This window comes from Eumetopias jubatus, unplaced genomic scaffold (genome assembly GCF_037043125.1).
Source record: "Eumetopias jubatus isolate StellerSeaLion01/CBP00866 unplaced genomic scaffold, mEumJub1_p1.0 scaffold_6, whole genome shotgun sequence".
Lineage (NCBI taxonomy): Eukaryota > Metazoa > Chordata > Mammalia > Carnivora > Otariidae > Eumetopias > Eumetopias jubatus.
Genome location: NW_028274812.1, coordinates 52083017 through 52105692, shown reverse-complemented (window position 1 = coordinate 52105692; position 22676 = coordinate 52083017). Strand labels below are relative to the sequence as shown.

The 22676-nt window shown below is 35.8% G+C and overlaps 1 protein-coding gene and 1 non-coding gene across 3 annotated transcripts in view; one reads left to right on the top strand and one right to left on the bottom strand.

The window, feature by feature from the left end:
- CEP57L1 (centrosomal protein 57 like 1) overlaps positions 1 to 22676 on the top strand; it is an 86189-nt gene that overhangs the window by 39403 nt on the left and 24110 nt on the right. For both annotated transcript variants that reach the window (XM_028104286.2, XM_028104287.2), the window contains exons 2-4: positions 15226 to 15391; positions 17578 to 17757; positions 19506 to 19627. In XM_028104286.2, coding sequence (XP_027960087.1) covers positions 15229 to 15391; positions 17578 to 17757; positions 19506 to 19627 — 465 coding nt within the window. In that variant the 5' untranslated portion in view covers positions 15226 to 15228. The remainder of the gene's footprint in view (positions 1 to 15225; positions 15392 to 17577; positions 17758 to 19505; positions 19628 to 22676) is intronic.
- On the bottom strand, positions 6012 to 6084 carry TRNAR-CCU (transfer RNA arginine (anticodon CCU)). The gene has a single exon. It is a non-coding gene; the product is annotated as a tRNA-Arg (tRNA).

Here is a 22676-nt window from a genome sequence, read left to right as displayed (position 1 = left end):
CATTTGACAAAGTACAACATCCATTCATGATAAAAACCCTCAATAGAATAGGTTTAGAGGAAACATACCCCAACATAATAAAAGTCATATATGAAAAACCCATAGCTAATATCCTCAATGGGGAAAACCTGAGAGCTTTTCCTTTATGGTCAGGAGCAAGACAGGGATGTCCACTCACCACTGTTATTTATCATAGTACTGGAAGTCCTAGCCTCAGCATTCAGAAAACATGAAGAAATAAAAGGCATCCAAATCAGCAATGAGGAAGTCAAACTTTCACTCTTTGCAGATGACATAATACTCTATATAAAAAATCCAAAGACTCCACCCAAAAATTGCTAGAACTGATACACAAGTTCAGTAAAGTCAGGATACTAAATCAATGTACAGAAATCTGTTGCATTGCTATACACCAATAATGAAGCAGCAGAAAGAGAAATCAAGGAATCAATCCCATTTACAACTGCACCAAAACAATAAGATACCTAGGAATAAACCTAACCAAAGAAGTAAAATATCTGTACTCTGAAAATTATAAAACACTGATGAAAGAAACTGAAGAAGACACAAAGAAATGGAAAGACATTCCATGCTTGTGGATTGGAAGAACAAATATTGTTAAAATGTCTATATTACCCAAAGCAATCTACACATTTAATGCAACCTCTTATCAAAACACCAACAGCATTTTTCACAGAGCTAGAACAAACAATCCTACAATGTGTATGGAACCACAAAAGACCCCAAATAGCCAAAGCAATCTTGAAAGCATCAAAATAAAAAGCAGTTTTCTTGTTGTTTGTCTTTGTTCATCTCTTTTGTTTCTTAAATTCCACATGAGTGAAATGGGGTGCGGTGACTGGATGATGGGCATGAGTGAAATCATATGGTATTTGTCTTTCCCTGACTGACTTATTTCACTTAGCATTATACTCTCTAGCTCCGTCCATGTTGTTGCAAACAGCAAGATTTCATTCTTTTTTTACGGCCCAGGAGTTGTCCATTGTGTGTGTGTGTGTGTGTGTGTGTGTACACACACACACACACAAACACACCACTCTATCCATCCATCAGTCAATGGACATCTGGGCTGTTTCCATAATTTGGCTATTGTTGGTAATATTGCTATAATCATCGGGGTGAATGTATCCCTTCAAATCAGTATTTTTGTATCCTTTGTGTAAATATGTCTTAGTGTGATTGCTGGATGGTAGGGTAGTTCTATTTTTAACTTTATGAGAAACTTCTATACTGATTTCCACAGTGGCTACACCAGTTTGCATTCCCACCAACAGTGCACAAGGGTTCCCCTTTCTCGCCATCCCCTGCTGTTTCTTATGTTGATTTTAGCCATTTTTGTCAGGTATAAGGTGATATCTCATTGTAGTTTTGATTTGTATATCCCTGATGATCAGTGATGTTGAGCATCTTTTCATGTGTCTGTTGACCATCAGGGTGTCTTCTTTGGAAAAATGTCTACTTATGTCTTCTACTCATTTTTTGATTGGATTATTTTTTGGGGGGTGTTGAGTTTCATAAGTTCTTTATATATTTTGGATAGTAACCCTTTATCAGATATGTCATTTGGAAATATTTTCTTCCATTCTGTAGACTGCCTTTTAGTTTTGTTGACTGTTTCCTTTACTGTGCAGAAGCTTTTTATTTTGATGAAGTTCCAATAGTTTATTTTTGCTTTTGTCTCTCTTGCCTCAGGAGACATATCTAGAAAGAAGTTGTTACAGCCAATATCAAAGAAGTTACTGCCTGTGTTCTCCTCTAGGATTTTAATGGTTTCCTGTCTCATATTTAGGTCTTTAATCCATTTTGAATTTATTTTTTTGTGTTTGGTATAAGAAAGTGGTCCAGTCTTCCCAGCACCATTTGTTGAGAGACTGTCTTTTTTTCATTGGATATTCTTTCCTGCTTTGTCGAAGATTAACTGACCATATAGTTGTGGGTTCATTTCTGGGTTTTCTATTCTGTTCCATTGATTTATGTGTCTATTTTTGTGCCAGTACCATGCTGTTTTGATCACTATAGCTTTGTAATACAAGTTGAATCCAGAATTGTTATGCCTCCAGCTTTGCTTTTCTTTTTCAAGATTGCTTTGGCTGAATAGGGTCTTTTCTGGTTCCATACACATTGTAGGATTGTTTGTTCTAGCTCTGTGAAAAATGCTGTTGGTGTTTTGATAAGAGGTTGCATTAAATGTGTAGATTGCTTTGGGTAATACAGACATTTTAACAATATTTGTTCTTCCAATCCACAAACATGGATTGTCTTTCCATTTCTTTGTGTCTTCTTCAGTTTCTTTCATCAGTGTTTTATAGTTTTCAGAGTACAGATATTTTACCTCTTTGGTTAGGTTTATTCCTAGGTATCTTATCGTTTTTGGTGCATTTAAATGGGATTGATTCCTTGATTTCTTTCTGCTGCTTCATTATTGGTGTATAGCAATGCAACAGATTTCTGTACATTGATTTAGTATCCTGACTTTACTGAACTCGTGTATCAGTTCTAGCACTCTTAACTATAGAGAACAAATTGATGGTTATCAGAGGGATGGTGAGGGGGATGGGTGAAATAGGTGATGGGGGTTAAGATTACACTTACTGTGATGAGCACTAATACATGGAATTGTTTAATCACTATAAATTCTACATGTGAAACTAATATTACACTGTATGTTAACTAACTGGAATTTAAATAAAACTTTAAAAAGATGAGTGTAAAGAATGATCAATAAAAATTTAAGTACGAAATAAGCAAACCAATTTTATTGGATGTAGTGCTGACTTACTGCCATATTGTTGTTTCCCCTCCTGTTTTCTCTTGTTGGTCTTTTTTCAACAGTGAGATTGCAGACTACTTGACAGCAAAAGCCATGCCTTGGGTGTTTCTTATTTCTACAGGGTATAGTATATGAGAGGTAGATAACTAAATATTTACATGTCTCACTTTGACTCCTTTGTTACCACTTTCTCATGCTTTTTCCCCCTCACTTCTTTGATCACCTTTGAGATATTTTATTCCTTCATTTGTCTTCTAAATGTTAGTGGTCTTTAGCATTCTGAGCCCCACCTTTTTCTCTCCTAAGTCTGTAATTCTTAACCTCTTAAAATTTTCCCTAAATGTGTCTGTGGGGCACCACAATGGATAGATAACAGTGGCTTTCTAATGAACAAAGGCATTGAATCTCAGCCACCCCTTTCCATGCAGACACACACACACACACACACACACACACACACACACACACACACACTCTGAAAATTGCTAATCTTTATACTTTCCTTGGGTGATCTAATTGATAACCAAATTTGTATCTCTAGATCTAACCTAGCCTGCTTACCTAAACACTAGACCCATATTTCTGTCTGATTAGTGAATAGTTTTGTCTCCAGCACCTCAAACTTGACATATCTAAAACAGAATTCATTGTTTTCCATTAGACTTCTATCTCTTTTTATATTATTTCTTATTTCCATGAATGCCATTGCCATCTCTTCACTTGCCCAGGTGAAAATTTGGGGAGCATTTTTTATTCTTTCCTGTCCCCCATTTCCCCATTTCACATATCTAGTTGGTTAAGCCCTTTCGATTGTATCTTCTCAGTATCTTTCATGTTCATCTCATCTACTCCAGTCTTAATTCAGGCCTATATTATTCCTTGTCTTAATTACTTCAGTAACCTCTTTGTCCCTCTGCCAATAAGTTCTTCCCCCTGCAGTCTATCTGTCTCATAGCCATCTGAATAACCTTGTCAGAATATAAACATGATCATGTTATTTTCCTTGATATCCTTCATTAGCTCCCCATTGCCTGATCCAATGGAAGACACTCTTCAGTGTGATGTACAAAGTCCTTTATGGTTTGGCCCTTGCATACCTTTTTAGCCATCCCTACTGCCAACATTTATTCACTGTGCTCCAGTCAAATTCACTAGGGTCTATCATGTCCCTCAATGATTTAACATTCTATCTTCACTAAATAAATATTTCCAAATTTTGTGTTCCTGTTAAGCCTCTTGTTTGCTTGTTTTGGTCTCTGTCTTTCATATCTTTCCTCAATGTCTGGTAAGTCTTGATTAAACAACTTAAATCTCAGAGTCAGGCAGTAAAAAACTGATTGGAAACTCAAAATCCATCCAATCCATTTATTTTATCATCTTTAGTATCTTTGTTAACTTGGGCTAGTCATATCCCCTTCATCAGGATATTTCCATCTCCACTTGGATATAATCTAGACTACCAATGTTCTGAGAACTGAATGTTCCTGCCTTGAATCTGGTGCTACCCTCATCTATGCTGAGTGTCCCTCAATCCAGAGATAACTCTGTAGTTCCCTTTTAGAAAAAACAAAACATAAGTTCCAGTCTTCTTCCCAGATGGGGGTAAAGCAGTCTTCTGGCTTCATAGATAGACGAAGGGAATTTGGGCACATAATTTACTAACCTAAACTTTCATCCTGTTTTCTAGTGTTTGGCTCTATCTTAACTCTTACTTACAGAGGTGCAGCTAAGTCCTGAGCCACTTGGAGGTTCCGCAGAGTAAACTTAAAAGTCACTTTTCTTACTTGGATTAGGAGACTGCCTTTTTTGCATTAGCTCAATCTATTACTATTTGTACATCTGTCTTCTATTTTTCCAAAGTTTTGTTGTTGTCCTTGCAGGTTGATATCTTTTTTTAAAAAGTGTTTTAGTATTATTTTAGTGTATTTCCAAGAGGGAGCAAAAGTTAGTGTGTATGTCCACTCTGGCATATTTACCTAAACTCCTCTTTCAAAACTGTTTGTAATTCTAAATTATTTCTGGTTTTACTTATTTCTCCATCAATCAGGAAGAGTTAGATAATCTCTCTTTTGTATTCCCATGACACTTGGTGTATGCTTTTGTTATGGAACTGATCCCACTGAGTCATATCTTGTTTTTAACTTGTCTCCCCTACCACATACTGTTATGCAACCAATCTACAGAATTTTTTCATCTGGGAAAACTGAATCTCTATAACTCCCCATTTACCCTTCCCCTCAGCCACCATTCTACTTTTTGTTTCTATGAACTTGACTATTCCAGATACCGCTTATAAAGGAATCATACATTATTTTCTTATTGGTTGGCATATTTCACTTAGCATGATGTCTTCAGTGTTTATCCATGTTTCAGTGTGTGTCAAAATTCCTTTTTTTTTAAGGCCAAACTATATTGCATTTTATGTATATACATTTTGTTTATCTTTTGATGGATATTTGGGTGGCTTCTACCTTTTGGCTATTGTGAATGATGCCATTATGAGCATGGATGTACAGATATTTTCTCAAGGGACTCTGCTTTCAGTTATTTTGGGTATACCCAGAAGTGTCATTGTCATTTAAGACATTGACATTTTTTAAGGAAAATGGTTTCCCCCTCTATTAAAAATAGAATGTTTTTCATTTGGGGCTTTAATGATGTTTTCTTATGTTGAGATTCAGGTTATACATTCCTGGACAGAATACTGCTCAAGTGACATGTCTTTTTCAGGGCTTCACATACAGAGGCACATGATGTCCATCTTACCTCTTAGGGGTGATATTAATTTTAATCATCCAATTCAAGTGTTATTCTGTTTCTCTTATATAGTTACCCCTTTTTTTCTTGAAACTTATAAGCAATCTGTGGAAGAGATACTTTAAGACCATGTTGATATCCCACTCCCCATCAAAATTTCTACCTTTGGATTAGTATTAATGCTTCTTGCCTAAATTAATCTTTACTATGATGGCTGCAAAATGATGATTTTTCCAAATCCATTAAGGGCTATTTTTTAAAAAAGATTTTATTTATTTATTTGAGAGAAAGAGCACAGAGAGAGAGTGAGAGGGAGAAGCTGACTCCCCTCTGAGCAGAGAGTCCTATGCAGGACTCGATCCCAGGACCTTGAGATCATGACCCAAGCCAAAACCAAGACTAGGATGCTCAACCGACTGAGCCACCAGGTGCCCCTAAAGATTTCACTTTTAAGAAATCTCTGCACCCAACATGGGGCTTGAACTCATAACCCTGAGATCAGGAGTCACATGCTCTACCAACTGAGCCAGCCAGACACCTCTATAGTGTGCTTTTCTTACTCTCAGTTTACAGATTGTTTACCAGGTACTCTATTGTCTGAATCCTGCTAGTGAACTCTGTATTTAATTAATGAGTAACCAAATAATATTCACTTTCTACTATTGAAGAAGAATAAACTTTACAATATGGAGTAGGTTTGAGAACTTTAGCTGAATGGAAAGTTATAAACTCTCTTTCCTTTTTAAAGCATAAATCTCATTCTATTGTGTAATTAAAACTGGTCTAAAGCGTTTAGTATCTCTTAAATATGTCTAAAGTTGTTACAGTTTCAAGCAATGTGACAGATTAGATGTTCAGAGAAACCTCCTCTGGTAAGGAGCACAGAAATGCTGCATAAAATGTTAAAGCAACTTTTGAAAGGCATAGCTGAGTTGGAAGAAAGTAAGGGGAGAAGTATGAGACTGTATGTAATGAGAAGGCCCAGTTCCACAGGGATAAATGAGCCCTAGAATCCATTTTATCCCTGAGGACACCTTCTGTGATCTCTCATGGTCCAGAACCTGGGCATTAAGGAGGTATTTCTGCTTCAATGGGGCAAGGGACAAATTCTGATGGGCATACTCAGTGGTAAGTTTGGACACTGCAGTGTAAAAAGCTGGGATCCCCAAAGGATAAAAACTTCTATTAGTGATGGGAAAATAACCTGCTCTTCAGAATGACACTGTTTGTTTCATCCTTGGCTTTGGATGAAGTGAACAAAAAGAATCTCTCCTCAACACAATTCTATTCTCATGTGGGTTTGGAGTTGGAATTCATACTGCCAAAGAAAAATCTCAATATAAAAGTTGTTTAATGGTGCCTTGGGATTGGGGTGCCCTAAGGATCTAGCAGAAACAAACAGAAATCTTCTCTGAAGAAAAGTTCTTTAAATACTGGCTTTGGAATATTTCCCTAGTTAAGGTTCCGAGCATACACGTTTATTAGAGACTATTCTTGGGATCAATACATGAGGAAGGGAGAGGAAGGAAGTACTATTAGGCAGAGAAGTCCAGCTTCAGTGAAGACCCAACAAAGGTTTCACTGCTACTACAGGGAGCTCTGGAGATGGGGTGATCCTTTGGAATTGACTTGGATTGGGACAAGAGGGTCAGGCCTTTTTACCCTCATTGGATGTGGGCTGCCCCTGGAAGGAGCCTTGACCTTAGATGATGAGACAGTATTCTTTAGACAAAGCAATCCCCAAAGAGGGCCAGCAGCCAAGAGCCACTTTCTGGCAGCATTCCCAGGAGCTGTGGGAAAAGTTCACATTCCTGAAAGGGAATCCAGGCAGCGCCTCATAATGTCCCCCACAATGAGCAAAGAAAACTTACAGGTGAACATAGCAAACATTGATTTTATAAATCAAAGCAATATTGTCTAATTTGGTTAAAAATAGAACTAAAAATTTCAGAACCATAGTATTATATGAGTCTGGAGGGAAGTGATTGGAATTAATGCCTTCTAAGATCTGGGTTCTATGATAGAATAATATACAGAAGTGAAAATGAATATCATACAGCTCCATGTTCCAACATAAATAACAAGATAAATGAAAAAAGTATGTTTCCATTTATATAAAGTTTAAAAACCACAAACACCAAACAATATATTGATAAGGAAATGTACAAATATGATAAAACTTAATAGGCATTAAAATGAGTAACACAAAATTCAAAGCAAGAAATGGGAAAGGCACACAGAGGGCTTCCACAGCACTATCACTATTTCTTAATCTAGGTGTAGATACACAGAAATCTGTTTTGTTACAATTCCTTTAACTATACATGCATGTATTGTGTATATAGTAAATTATTTTTTAAATTCTATTAAGGTATTAAGAAGAAAGGAATCTGCTGGTCTTGGTGACCAGAACATGCTAAAGTTATCTCCTAAGTTAGTATTCAGCTGTGCTAATCTGGATCTGGTCAAATCTACTGAGATTTAATCAGAAATAAGTTATCAGTTGTATGATTGAGTCATCTCCATTTGATTTATCAATTTTGCCCTCAATTAGGGGATGGGATTACTATTTTACAGGCTTTTCAGATACAGTGATGAAATTTGAGGTTTGAAAATGATCCCAAATTCTGCAGCAAGTTTTTGTTAGATGAATTCAATGTGTAATAAAATAGCTATCACAGTCAATATTCAATGCAACATCTATATCAATAAATATAGCAGCTCTACTTTTTTCTCCCAAAATCTGTTTAATCCATAAAAATCAGAAAAAGCAGCTTTGAATTCTGCATGAAGATAGTGAGCTTTGTCTCTCTGGAGACATAGCAGAGCTTAGATGACTTGTTAAAGATAGTGTGAGAATAAGTTTGTATTCAAGGGTTAGAATAGATGGCCTCTAAGATGCTCTTAGACTTTGCTAAGATTACATGATTCTATGCTTGATTCAGTGTTTCTTAGCTCTCATTTCTCTCCGGAAGGCATTTTCCTGATGACTCTCCATTAGGGTAGTCTCTGTTTAGATAAATATAAATCAACCAGAGTCCTTAAGAGAGAATATTTTTCTCTAGCTTCATGGATTTTGGAGTGCAGGAAACTTGAGCTGTGTGGTTAGTAGTTAGTGTCTCTGGACTTTGGCTCCTACATCTATAAAATGAGTAGATTGCAGTTGATCTAAATTTTAAATGGATATATGAAATTTCCCTGTCAATTCTAGAACTCCCAAATATTTATGACTTGCACAGATTTATGGTACCATGGACTTCTCAAACATTTTGAATATAGTCACCATTTCAAACTAAATAACTTGAAATATATCCTTTGTCACCTCTTAATACTTTTTGGAGGAAAGTATAAGATAATGATTTTTCTTTTTTTTTATTATGTTAATGTTAGTCACCATATAATACATCATTAGTTTTTGATGTAGTGTTCCATGATTCATTGTTTGTGTATAACACCCAGTGCTCCATGTAATACATGCCCTCCTTAATACCCATCACCAGGCTAACCCATCCCCCCACCCCCTCCCCTCTAAAACCCTCAGTTTGTTTCTCAGAGTCCATAGTCTCTCATGGTTCATCTCCCCCTCCGATTTCCCCCCCTTCATTTTTCCCTTCCTTCTCCTGATGTCCTCCATGTTATTGCTTATGTTCCACAAATAAGTGAAACCATATGATAATTGACTTTTTCTGCTTGACTTATTTCACTTAGCATAATCTCCTTCAGTCCCATCCATGTTGATGCAAAAGTTGGGTATTCATCCTTTCTGATGGCTGAGTAATATTCCCTTGTATATATGGACCACATCTTCTTTATCCATTCGTCTATTGAAGGGCATCTCGGCTCTTTCCACAGTTTGGCTATTGTGGACATTGCTGCTATGAACATTAGGGTGTATATGACCCTTCTTTTCACTACATCTGTGTCTTTGGGGTAAATACCCAGTAGTGCAATTGCTGGGTCATATTTTTAATTTCTTGAGGAACCTCCACACTGTTTTCCAAAGTGGCTGTACCAACATGCATTCCGCTCAACAGTGTAGGAGGGTTCCCCTTTCTCCACAACCTCTCCAACACTTGTTGTTTCTTGCCTTGTCAATTTTTGCCATTCTAACTGGTGTAAGGTGGTATCTCAATGTGGTTTTGATTTGAATTTCCCTGAAGGCTAATGATGATGAACATTTTTTCATGTGTCTGTTAGCCATTTGTATGTCTTCTTTGGATAAGTGTCTGTTCATGTCTTCTGATAATGTTTTTTAAAAACCAGACTCTAGGGGCACCTGGGTGGCTCAGTCAGTTCAGCATCTGCCTTCATCTCAGGTCATGATCTCAGGATCCTGGAATCGAGCCCCATGTCAGGTTCCCTGCTCAGTGGGGAGTCTGCTTCTGCCATTCCCAGCCCCCATGCTCTCTCTCTCTCAAATAAATAAATAAAATCTTTTTTTTTTTTTGAAAACCAGACTGTATTTCACTGTATTCTAAAGTTAGCTGAATTTGATTGTACCTTAACCTTTAGATTAGTTATTTATATGTCCCTGTATTTATGTCCCTGTAATTCAAATTTCTCATATTTTTATAATTTTACAATGCTATAATTTTTTGAATGACACTTTAATTCTTAAGTCTATAGCAGTATTCTTTCATTTTTAATATAAACTATTAAGGGAATAAATATTTTACAGTATTTTAGGTAAAAAGGCTAATATTTGGGTCAGAAACTAATTCAAATACATATAAATTAAATATGAGTCAAAAGCATGATTTTAGTTTTATTCTCCCATTTGATTATGCTGGGAAATTTTTAATTATTTTAAATTATTGCATACAGGATAGCACATTAATAATTTCTTATTCAATTCATTAAGCTTAAGAAATTACTAACAATTATAGGGGGAAAATAAATCAAGGCAGAGTTACATAATTGTTACACATCTTTTCAAGTAGGAAACTCTAAATTGCAAGTAACTTTATTATGTCCTCTAAATAGCATAAACCTTAGGCATCTGTTGTTACGTCCTTATCACTATTCCTGTGTTTCATTCACTGTTGAACAAAGGTGTAAGTTGCAGTCAGTGTATTTGCTAGGTCTTCCAAAACAAATACCACAGACTGCGTGGCTTAAACAACAGAAATTTATTCTCACCGTTCTGGGTGCTACAAGTCCAAGATCAAGGTATCAGTAGATTTGGTTTCTTCTGAGGACTCTCTCCTTGGCTTTCAGATGGTTGTCTTCCCACTGTGTCTTCACTTGGTCTTTTCCTGATCCCTGGCACAAAGATCCCTTGTGCATAATTTGTATGTCCAAATTTCCTTTTTTTCCAAAGACACCAGTTAGATTGGATTAGAGCCCATCTTAAGGGTTTCATTTAAACTTAATCACCTTTATAAGGCCCTATCTCCAAACACAGTCAGTCTAAAATACTGGAGGTTAGAGCTTCAACATATGAATTTTGGGGGAATAATGAATTCAGTCAGTGAAATTGGATATAATGTACTTTCCTGCCACAGAAGTTTTCAAGAATGAAAATTATTGATTCTGTGCAAGTGACTTGCGTGATGGGTACAATTGTTTGCACTGTGACTTATGGTAGGTTAGCTCACAGGATGGATGACATGACACAATTTATAAGTCCTGGATGATTTTAAGCCAGATAATTGAAGTTCTCTGCAAAAGGACATCCTAATTTGAATAAAATTTCTATGTTTTTTGCTGGTTTCTCTTCCTCTACTTGCCCTTTTAGTATGGGGCCTTTGGAACTGTCTTCAGTTCCTACATTATATCATCAGTGGTCTGTTCCTTTTCAAAATCAGTTGACTTTTTTTTTTTAAGATTTTATTTATTTGACAGAGACACAGGGAGAGAGGGAACACAAGCAGGAGGAGCAGGAGAGGGAGAAGCAGGCTCCCCACTGAGCAGGGAGCCCAATGTGGGGCTTGATCCCAGGACCCCGGGATCATGACCTGAGCCAAAGGCAGATGCTTAATGACTGAGCCACCCAGGCGCCCCCAGTTGACTTTTTTTTTTTAATCTAAACTACTCCCTCCTTGAAACAGTCTCTTCTCTTTATTTCTGACATCATACTTTTTTGGTTCTTTTCCATCATAGGTTTCTCTTTCTCTTGTTTTCCATCCTTATCTGAAATCTTTTCTATTTATACTCTTCCTTTTAAGTGACTTCTATTCTCTATGGCTTTATATACCATCCATATGCTGACAGTGTCATTCTTTATATTTCTGTACTAGACTTATACTATTCTCTATGGTTTTATGTACCATCCATATGCTGACAATGCCATTCTTTGTGTTTCTATACTAGACTTCTCCAAGCTTTAGACTCTTCTATCAAACTACCTATTTCATATCTTAACTTGGATGTCTCACACTTGGACTGGTGTTTGACACATATCAGTACTATGAGTATTAGCCATGGTCTTTGTTTTTTTTAATAAATGGCTACCCAGTTATTTAAGCTAGAAAACTGGATTTCTCCCATTTCTTCTCTTAATCTAGTTCGTCACTTATATCTTCAAGGTACATCTTGCTTCTGTACACTCTCTTCATCTCCATTGTCACCACCCTAATCCAAATGCAGCATCATCTCACACCTGGCTAACTGCAAATGTCCCCAAACTATGGGCTGTTAAATATAGTGATTAAGAACCCAGGCGTTGGAATTGAACTGGCTAGGTTTAATTCCTGGCTCCACGACTTGCAAGTTGTATGACCTTCAGTAACCCCTCTGCCTCTATTTCTTCATTTACAAAATGAGAATTATAATAATAATAAGAGAGCAGTATAGGAAACAGAGAGTACCCCATTCCTAGAACCCATTGTAGTATCTCTGACTGTCTCCTAATGCTGTCTCCCTAATAGTCCTCTGGGATTATGCAGAGATGATGGCACAGTCAGCCACTAGCAGGAATAGACACTGGTTGTTAAAAAGGGCCATTTGGAACAATTGTTTTCCTCAAGAACAAGTAAAAATGCTTTGCAGTACAGTATATGTGTCTAGCACAGTTTTTTGGGGGGAGGGTATTTCTTTATGCAGGGGCTCCTTAGTTGCAGCCCACAAAGGTATCTTCTTAATTTTATATACCATAGAGAAAATGGATCATTTCCCTGGTTGTTTACAAGCTGTCAGTAATGGTTCTAGTTATAACTTGAGTTTCCCTAAGCTTTACTAGGCTATTGATGCAGATGAGGCCCACATTTTACAGCCTTTTGCCCCCCTTGCAAATCCTCTGAAATGCTCCACAGGATTTTTTGAGGTCTTTTCAATGACCTACAGCTAGGCTCCATACCAGATATGTCAAAATCCTTGAAGGTTGGGACTTAGGCACCTCTCTACTTTCAGAAATTTTTTCTCTAGAAATTTCTGTCATACGTGCCCATGAATATGTCCCTTCCAGCTGCTCTCTCTCTCGCTGAACAGTACTAACAATGCACCAGAGCCCTCAAAATGTCAAAACTATGTTAGTGATCTTTAGCAACTTTCCTCTTCATTGGAATATAACATTCCACACAAGGCAGGACAGCTAATGCCCCAATCTTTTATGGAGATATTGGTGAAATATTTCTCAGTTTTTACTTACAGTCCTCTCCCTTCCCAACACCCACGTGTGAGTCCATGGGACTGGGTCAGAGATGAGTTAGAATGACCATGACTGTACTTTACTCGAAATTACTCCTCCCTTCCTCCATCAAGTAAGGCTTTGACTTTGGATCAGCTTTCTGTACTTCTTTCATCTTCCTTCAGAGTGAGTTTTTCTCCTAGAATGCCACAGCTCTTTATGTATATAAACTTCTACTGGGTTTATGCACTTGTTTGTAACATAGGACTAGATTGTAAGGGTTAAGCTGGGACCTCTATCACAATGCCATCCACTGAGCATCCTAGTGTGTCTTCTCTCATTTCTGTACTGTTTCCTTTCTTTGTCTTCACCTACCAGTGGGTTCTTATTCTGCTTATCCCCACTTTAAGGTGTGTTTACACAATTTAATTTAAATAAACTGTAGTCTATTTTTAACTTATTGGCATGTTCTAAGTAGTCATTTCATTTACATTAAAAACCTCAAGTTTGAATTTGTTTTTTAACTGGCACAAAATGCAGTTTGTAAAATAAATACTATATTTGGTAAAGAGGAAGCAGAGTCCTCCCAAGGACCTCAGGGTATAATGACTAATGGTAAGATTTCACTCTTTATTATTGGAGAAACTCACCAGGAGCCTAAAACTGAGATATCTTGAGTAATTCTGAGGTTCTTGGGATAGCTTCAGCCACATACCTCTCTCTGAAGATGTGCAACCACGTTCAGAACTTCTGTACTTTGGAATCTTACCTCTACTTCATTGTGAGCCAGCTGTGACTAACTTTGCTCTCTTGTTTTTTGAGGGAACAGCAACTTAGATAGATGCAATCTCCCAAGGGGAGCAGACAGTATCTGAGCAGCAACAACCCGGAGGGATGGAGACATGGTTAATAAATGGTAGCTGATACTAATAACAATAGCAAAAAAAAAAATGATTCCTTCCAAGAGCAAAGAGCATCAAATATTCTAGAAATCTTCCTAGGCTATTTAACTTTTATTATTTTATTAAATATTTATTTATTTATTTTAGAGAGGGAGAGGGTGTATGTGTGTGTGTGTGAGCTTGGGGAGGGAAAGAAGGGGAAGGAGAGGGAAAGAATCTCAAGCAGGCTTCCTGCTGAGCACAGAGCCCAATGAAGTGCTCTGTCTCATGACCCTGAGATCACGACCTGAGCTGAAATCAAGAGTTGGATGCTTAACTGACTGAACCACCCAGGCACCCCTTTTCTAAAGTATTTAAATTACAGAAAGGAAAATAAATGGTTTGGGGAAAATTAGACCAAAAAATTATCTGCTAAAATGGTTAAAAGGGCTCTCCTAAAAAATAAAACATTAAAATTAAATAAAACCTCCCAGAATGACAAAGCTATTTTAGGTTCTTCAGATTGAGAACCATTCTAAACTATGATTAGAATGCTGGGTACATTGGGGTGCTTGGGTTAGTTAAGTGTCCAACTCTTGATATCAGCTCAGGTCTTGATTTCACCATCTGAGTTCGAGCCCCACATTGGGCTCCACGCTGGGTGTAGAGCCTACTTAAAAAAAAAAAAAAATACTGGCACATTAAATGGAGTTGTGTCATATCCGATGATTAGATTCAGAGATTGATATATCCAAAATTACCCTTGAAAATCCCTTAGGAAGCCAGTACATTGGAATTCAACAATCAGTCTTTGAGGACTGGATTATATGGGTGGCTTGTGTTTCAAACCTATGTTGTCTTTTAGAATATGTACTTTCCCTAGGAATCCTAGAGTCACACTGTTGTAGAGAAGTGCTCAGTTGATGAGAGGTATATGAACTTAGGATCAACTGAGAAACAAGTAAATTCACACCACCCATATAATTAATGCTCACTCCAGGGCATTTGCTCACTGAAAATCAGGCAGAATTGTCCATACTATTTATACAGTAAATAGTCATGTTTCTTTCTTGTATTGATAAGCTTATTATAGTTGAACTTGTGATAATTAACTTCATAAAGAAACAACTCCACAGTATATGATTATGTATTTAAGTTTCACCTAATATTTTTGTCATTTAAATAGGAAAGAATGATGCTATACTATATTATTCCTTTATTCTCTACAGATAATGGATTCTGAATTAATGCATAGTATAGTAGGAAGCTATCTTAAACCTCCAGAAAGAGTTTTTATTCCATCATTTATCCAGAATGATGAATCATCTCAGACTCACCACTGTGCAAACTTAGAAGCTACCTCTCCTAAAATGCTTCATAGTCCAAATAGCCAAGGTAATTCTAAAATAAAGTCATATTAAAAATTAAGGGAATGATATGGAATGTTATATAAAACTTTACATTTTTACATAGAAAAATAATATGATTATGTGTTTAATTTTAATAAAACTATTTGTTTTGACTCTGTTGCTTAAAGTTTCTATAAACATAAGTTATTTAACATTTTTTATTTTGGCTTCTTCAGCTATAAGATGAAGATTAACCACCTAGACCCATAATTACAATTTTATCCTAAAAAATCATGAGAAAATAGGAAAATACTCTTTGAAGAATCAAAGGTCAGATTTGGAATCCTTCTAAACTAGACGATTAGAATACTAGTGAATTAAGTAAAGTTGTATCTTATTCAAGGATTAAGTTCAGAAATTGCCTATTTCCAAAATTACCCTTGAAAATTCCTTGGGAAGCTAGTACATTGGAGTAACTACAAAATACAAATATTGTAACTTTTAAAATATAAACTTGGGGGAAGGGAAGCCTGGGTGGCTCAGTCGGTTAAGCGTCTGCCTTCGGCTCAGGTCATGGGATCGAGTCCTGCATTGGGCTCCTTGCTTGGTGGGGACCCTGCTTCTCCCTCTGCCTGCCGCTCCCCCTGCTTGTGTGCTTTCTCTCTCTCTCTGACAAATAAATAAATAAAATCTTTAAAAAAATAAAAAAATAATAAACTTAGGAGGATATCAGAATTGAATTAGGAAAACATGCCTATGCCATACAAATTACCTTCTAAAATGCTGGTTATCACCTGGTTTTTTTAATATTCTATAATAAATGTTACCATTAATAAATAGACTAGCTCTGTAGAGTAAAAAACCACAAGAACTATTCCAAATCAGCAAACCGGTATTGCATTTCTAAAGAGCAATACATATAATTTCTTTATCTCATTTGTAAAACAAGCAAACAAAAAAAAAACAAACAAAAAACAAAAAGAACCACATGGTAATCTCTAGCAAACATCTTTTTGATTGGATATGAACTACAGGCAAACCTTGGAGATATTGTGGGTTCGGTTCCAGACTACCACAATAAAGCAAAATATATCACAATGAAGTGAGTCAAATGAATTTTTTGGTTTCCTGGTGCATATAAAAGTTACATTTAGACTATACTGTAGTCCATTAATTGTGCAATAGCATTTTTTTTTAAAAAACAATGTACTACATATCTTAACTAAAAAATACTTTATTGCTAAAAAATGTTAGGTATCATCTGAGCTTTCGGTGAGTCATAATCACTGATCACAGATTGCCATAACAAATATAATAATAACAAAAAGTTTGAAATACTGCAAGAATTACCAAAATGTGACACACAGACATGAAGTGAGCAAATACTGTTGGGAAAATGGTGCTGGTAGATTCATTCAAATAGGGTTGCCACAAACTATTGTCCAATTTGTAAAAAATGCATTATCTGTGAAATGCAATAAGGTGAAGCACAATAAACAAGGTATGCTGGCATATGAAAATTAACCTACAACATTTACTTAAATTCCATTCCACTCGTTTTATAGTTTGAAGGTATAACAGAATAGAAAGTGTTATTTGAAAATTTTAGAACCCTGAACATACCCGAATCATGATGATATTAATATACCTGAATAAAAATCACAGTAGTACATGTGTACCACTTAAAATCTTTCAAGCCTGACATGAGTTAAACCACTAGGTTATAACTTTTCTTCTGGTGGAAGAAACTGTGTTCTAACTCATATGTTCTGATTATTAATACTAAATCTTAGACAAAGAAACAATAAATGTTTGTGATTTAACTAAAATTGAACATATCAAGAACCAAGAAAAACCTTTAACATTAAACCTAAATTTCCATGTTAATTTGTGACACTACATCTTAATTTTCTTTATCCATACTCAGACTCTTATGCCTCTTAGACTGTACATTATTTGAAGATATTTATTTTATTGAATTAAAAATTTTGATTATTAGCTATCTCAAACCTAGAAAATTACTAAATACAATCATAAATATGTTGTTTTTAGAAGATATATTAGAAAAAATTTGTCCCTCTTTAGAGTTTTAGTGATTTTTTTTTTGAGGAATATATGTTACTTGTATGTTTTTCTGGCTCACTAACAAAAATATACTGTTCACTTTTATTGCTACTGTGTAAGTGTTCAAAAATTTTCACTGAAGTAACAAGCAAATTTTTTTTTGGACAGCTCTTATTTTAGCCTTAAAAACTCTTCAGGAAAAGATTCATCGTTTAGAATTGGAGAGAACACAAGCTGAGGATAACCTAAACATTCTTTCCAGAGAGGCAGCACAGTATAAAAAGGCCTTGGAGAAAGAAACACATGAAAGAAATCTGGCACACCAGGAACTGATAAAGCAGAAAAAAGGTAAGGAAATTCAAAGTTCTCAGAAACAAGGAGTTATCAAAATTTACAACTTGAAAGTAAAAAGCCCAGTCTAAGATTTACTCAAATATCTTTGTTCTTATATATATTCAAACCTTGAAGCCTTGTTCACAATTTGATATTTGCATTAAATAGATATCACTTTGAACTTACTTCTATTACATATTATCCCAGTTCATAAATTCTTGAGATTAAAAGACACATTAAGTTTTTTTCTCCAAAGTTTAAAACTTTTATTTTTCAAAATATACTGTTAAAATAAGACAAGTAACAGATTGTGAGAAAATGTTTGCAAAACAGATATCTGAAAAGGATTTGTATTGAGAATATACAAAGAATTCTCAAAACTTAATAATAATAATAAAAGGAAAACAACCTACAGGAAAAGTGGGCCAAAAATTTGAACAGGCATTCTATAAAAGAAGATATACAGTCCAATAAGCACATGAAATGATCCTCAGCAAAACTAGTCAACAGGAAAATACAAATAAAATCACAGTGTGATACTAATGTATACTCACTAGATTGACCAAAATTAAAGGATGTAATAATATCCTGTATTGATAAGGATGTGGAGAAACTGAAACTCTCACATCTTATTGGTGAGACCATTAAATGGTACAACCACTGTAGAAAACAGTTCAGCAGATTCTTGTAAAACTAAAACATATGCTATCCATACAACCCTGTAATTCCATTCCTAGGTATTTATCCAATAAATACAAAGATATTTCCATAAGAAGACTTGTACTTGAATATTCATATCAGCTTTACCCATAGTAGGCCTAACCTGGGTAAAAGACACATTAAGTTTTTAGACAGATTGTATTTAGAAATTAGAATATTTTCAGAATACCAACAAAATCAAATTTTACCTATAATATAATTAAATACTTTATATATTCAGTCAGCACTGGTTTTTAAAATTTGAAAATAAAAAGCAACACTAGTAATTGAACAATCAGAAACCATAAAAATGAGTAAAAAATTTTATTAACTTGAAAGATTAATTAGAGGAAATGGACAGGTAGGTAGAGGTTTCTGTGGAAATTATGAAAAAGACATCCGGACATAAGTTTTAGAGATTTAGAACATAAGTTCTTTATATAATTTTTACTTCATAATATATGGCTTTCTTTTTCCTTGTAGTACATTCACCCTCATAAATAAGGTTCAAGTTTGTGTTTCAACTTATAAGTAGAAAGAAATGAGAAGATTTTTTTCTGAGGCTATTGGACAAAAGTGGTCTAAAGAGCTGAGGAAAGTAAAAAATTAAAGGATTAGAAAGAGGTTGATTACTTCTTAGGAAATAACTATGCTGTCAGTAGTCAAGAGCAGAGGAAATGGGAATGGAAGATTGGATATACCTGAGTTTCCCAAAAGAGAAAAATATATTGATAGGAAAGAGACTTTAGGTCCTGTATTTTTTTCAGATAATGTCATTTCCCAGGAACAGCCAAGATATTTATCATCCCACAGGTCACTGACTTCTTACTCTTTCAGAAGTTTGCCCTGGGTCTTTTAGGGGAAGACAATGTTAAACTAGTATTATGTAGTTAATGAGATATTCACAAAATGTATGTCCACAACTCTTACAGAGTCAGTACTTAGAACTAAAGAATCCTTGAGCTTTTAGTTCTTGATTGAATTTATATAATGTGTTTCTTGTGATTACCAAGTCTCTGATCAGTGTGATAATCTAGACATTATTACTTTTTCTTTTTTCACAGATATTACTATACAGTTAAGCTCAGCTCAGTCTCGCTGTACTCTTCTAGAGAAGCAACTGGAATATACAAAGAGAATGGTTCTTAATGTAGAACGAGAGAAGAATATGATCCTGGAACAACAGGTAAACACATTTTCTATAGGAATATAGTTTAATATGTTTTTGAAGAATATTTAATGTCATAGGAAAAATTGTATCATAATCTTAAGTAGGATAGAAAGCTATATTGAGGAGATTTCCACTTACAGTGAAGTAGAGTAGGTCATTTGGACCAAGCTTTCTGTAGAAGAAAACAAGAAAAACTGGGCAGGATATTAAAGAGTAAGGAAGGGAGGAAGGAAAAAGGATAGAAAAGAAAGGAAGGAAGGAAGACAGGGAGGGAGGAAGAAAGGAAGAAAAGGGAAAAATACATAAAGGCACTGGAGAGTTAAAGAAGTCACGAAAATCACCAATTCAAAATCTGTCTGTGTACTTAAATCCAAAGAGGTTGGCCTCCAGAGAGGTTGATTTCAGGCCCCATCCTTCTTAGGGATTTCTGATTCCAGAAGAGTCTATTGAGAGGCTAAATAAAGCTTTTTTTTTTTTTTTAAGATTTTGTTTATTTATTTGAAAGAGAGCAGAGAGAGAGAGAGAGAGAGAGAGAGTGTGCTCTCACATGAAGTGGGGAGGGGCAGGGGGAGAGGGAGAAGCAGACTCCTCGCTGAGCAGGAGTGCGATGTGGGGCTTGATCCCAGGACCCTGAGATCATGACCTGCGCAGAAGGCTTGACTGACTGAGCCACCCAGGTGCCCCTAAATAATGCTTTTGAAAGCTATGGGGCTTAAGAAATTGAAGTTAGATTCCAGGACCTATCAAGAGTAGAACCCTAATAAATCTCTTGTGCTCTGAATGCTTTGTAAAGGTGAACAAGAAAGAAAACAACCCAAATTACAACTCTTTGAGAGTAATCCAGAAAATCTTAGTTTTCTGAAATTGGATTAAAGGGATCCTGGATAGCTAATGTTCCCTGGGGACCTCAAATTATTTCTATAAACATTTCTTTAACATAGTGAAAAACTTTCAGTCAGACATAACCAGGCAGAAGGAGCTAAGACACTATGAAAATTGCTTTCATTAGTGTTTTATAGTTTTCAGAGTACAGTTTTTTCACCTGTTTGTTTATTCCTAGGTATCTTATTGTTTTTGGTGCAATGGTAAATGGGATTGATTCCTGAATTTCTCTTTCTGCTACTGCTTCATTATTGATGTACAGAATGTAACAGGGGTGCCTGGGTGGCTCAGTCGGTTGAGCATCCCGACTCTTGATCTCGTCTCAGGTCTTGAGCTCAGAGCTGTGAGTTCAAATCCCTCATGGGGCTCCATGTTGGGCATGTAGCCTACTTAAATAAAAACATTTTTTAAAAAAAGAAAGAAATGCAACAGATTTCTGTACATTGATTTTGTATCCTGTGACTTCACTGAATTCATTTACCAGTTCTAGCAGTTTTTTGGTGGAGTCTTTCAAGTTTTCTATATAGAGTATCATGTCATCTATAAATAGTGAAAAGTTTTACTTCTTCCTTGCTGGAACACTGATGAAAGAAATTGAAGAAGACACAAAGAAATGGAAAAACAATCCATGTTCATGGATTGGAAGAACAAATATTATTAAAATGTCTATACTACCCAAGCAATCTACACATTTAATGCCATCTCTTATCAAAATACCAACAGTATTTTTTACAGAGCTAGAACAAACAATCCTACAACATGTATGGAACCACAAAAGACCCCGAATAGCCAAAGCAATCTTGAAAAAGAAGAGAAAACCTGGAGCCATCACAATTCTGGACTTCAAGTTGTGTTTCAAAGCTATGGTGATCAAAACAGTATGGCACTGGCACAAAAACAGACACATAGCAATGGAACAGATTAGAAAACCCAGAAATGAACCCACACCTATATGGTCAATTAATCTTCGACAAAGCAGGGAAGACTGTCCAGTGAAAAAAGTCTCTTCAACAAATGTTGGGAAAACTGGACAGCCACATGCAGAAGAATGAAACTGGACCACTCTCTTACACCAAACACAAAGATAAATTCATAATAGATTAAAGACCTAAATGTGAGACAGGAAACCATTAAAATCCTAGAGGAGAACACAGGCAATAACTTCTTTGACATTGGCCTTAGCAACTTCTTTCTAGATATGTCTCCTGAGGCAGGGGAGACAAAAGCAAAAGTAAACTATTGGAACTTCATCAAAATAAAAAGCTTCTGCACAGTAAAGGAAACAGTCAACAAAACTAAAAGGGAGCCTACAGAATGGAAGAAAATATTTCCAAATGACATATCTGATAAAGGGTTACTATCCAAAATATATAAAGAACTTATGAAACTCAACACCCCCAAAACAAATAATCCAATTGAAAAATGGGTAGAAGGCATGAGTAGACATTTTTCCAAAGAATACATCCTGATGGTCAACAGACACATGAAAAGATGCTCAACATCACTGATCATCAGGGATATACAAATCAAAACTACAATGAGATAATACCTCATACCTGTCAAAATTGCTAAAATCAACAACATAAGAAACAACAGGTGTTGGCGAGGATGGAGATGGTGAGAAAGGGGAACCCTTGTGCACTGTTGGTAGGAATACAAACTGGTGTAGCCACTGTGGAAATCAGTATAGAAATTCCTCAAAAAGTTTAAAATAGAAGTACCCTACGATCCAGCAATCACACGACTTGGTATTTACCCAAAGGATACAAAAATACCAATTCAAAGGGATACATGCACGCTGATGTTTATAGCAGCATTATCTACAATAGCCAAACTCTGGAAACAGCTCAAGTGTCCACTGACTAATGAATGGATAAAGACAATATATTCATTCTTTCTTATGGCCAAGTAAGTGTACCATTACTTGGCCTTTATAAAAAAGAATAAAATCTTGCCATTTGCAACAACATGGATGGAACTAGAGAGTATAATACTGTGCAAAATAAGTCAGTCAGAACAACACAAATACCATAGGTTTTCACTCATATGCAAAATTTAAGAGAAGATCAAAGGGGAAAAAAAGAGAGACAAATCAAGAAACAGACTCTTAACTGTAGAAAACAAACTGATGGTTACCAGAAGGGAGGTGGGTAGGGGGATAGGTTAAATAGGTGTTGAGGAT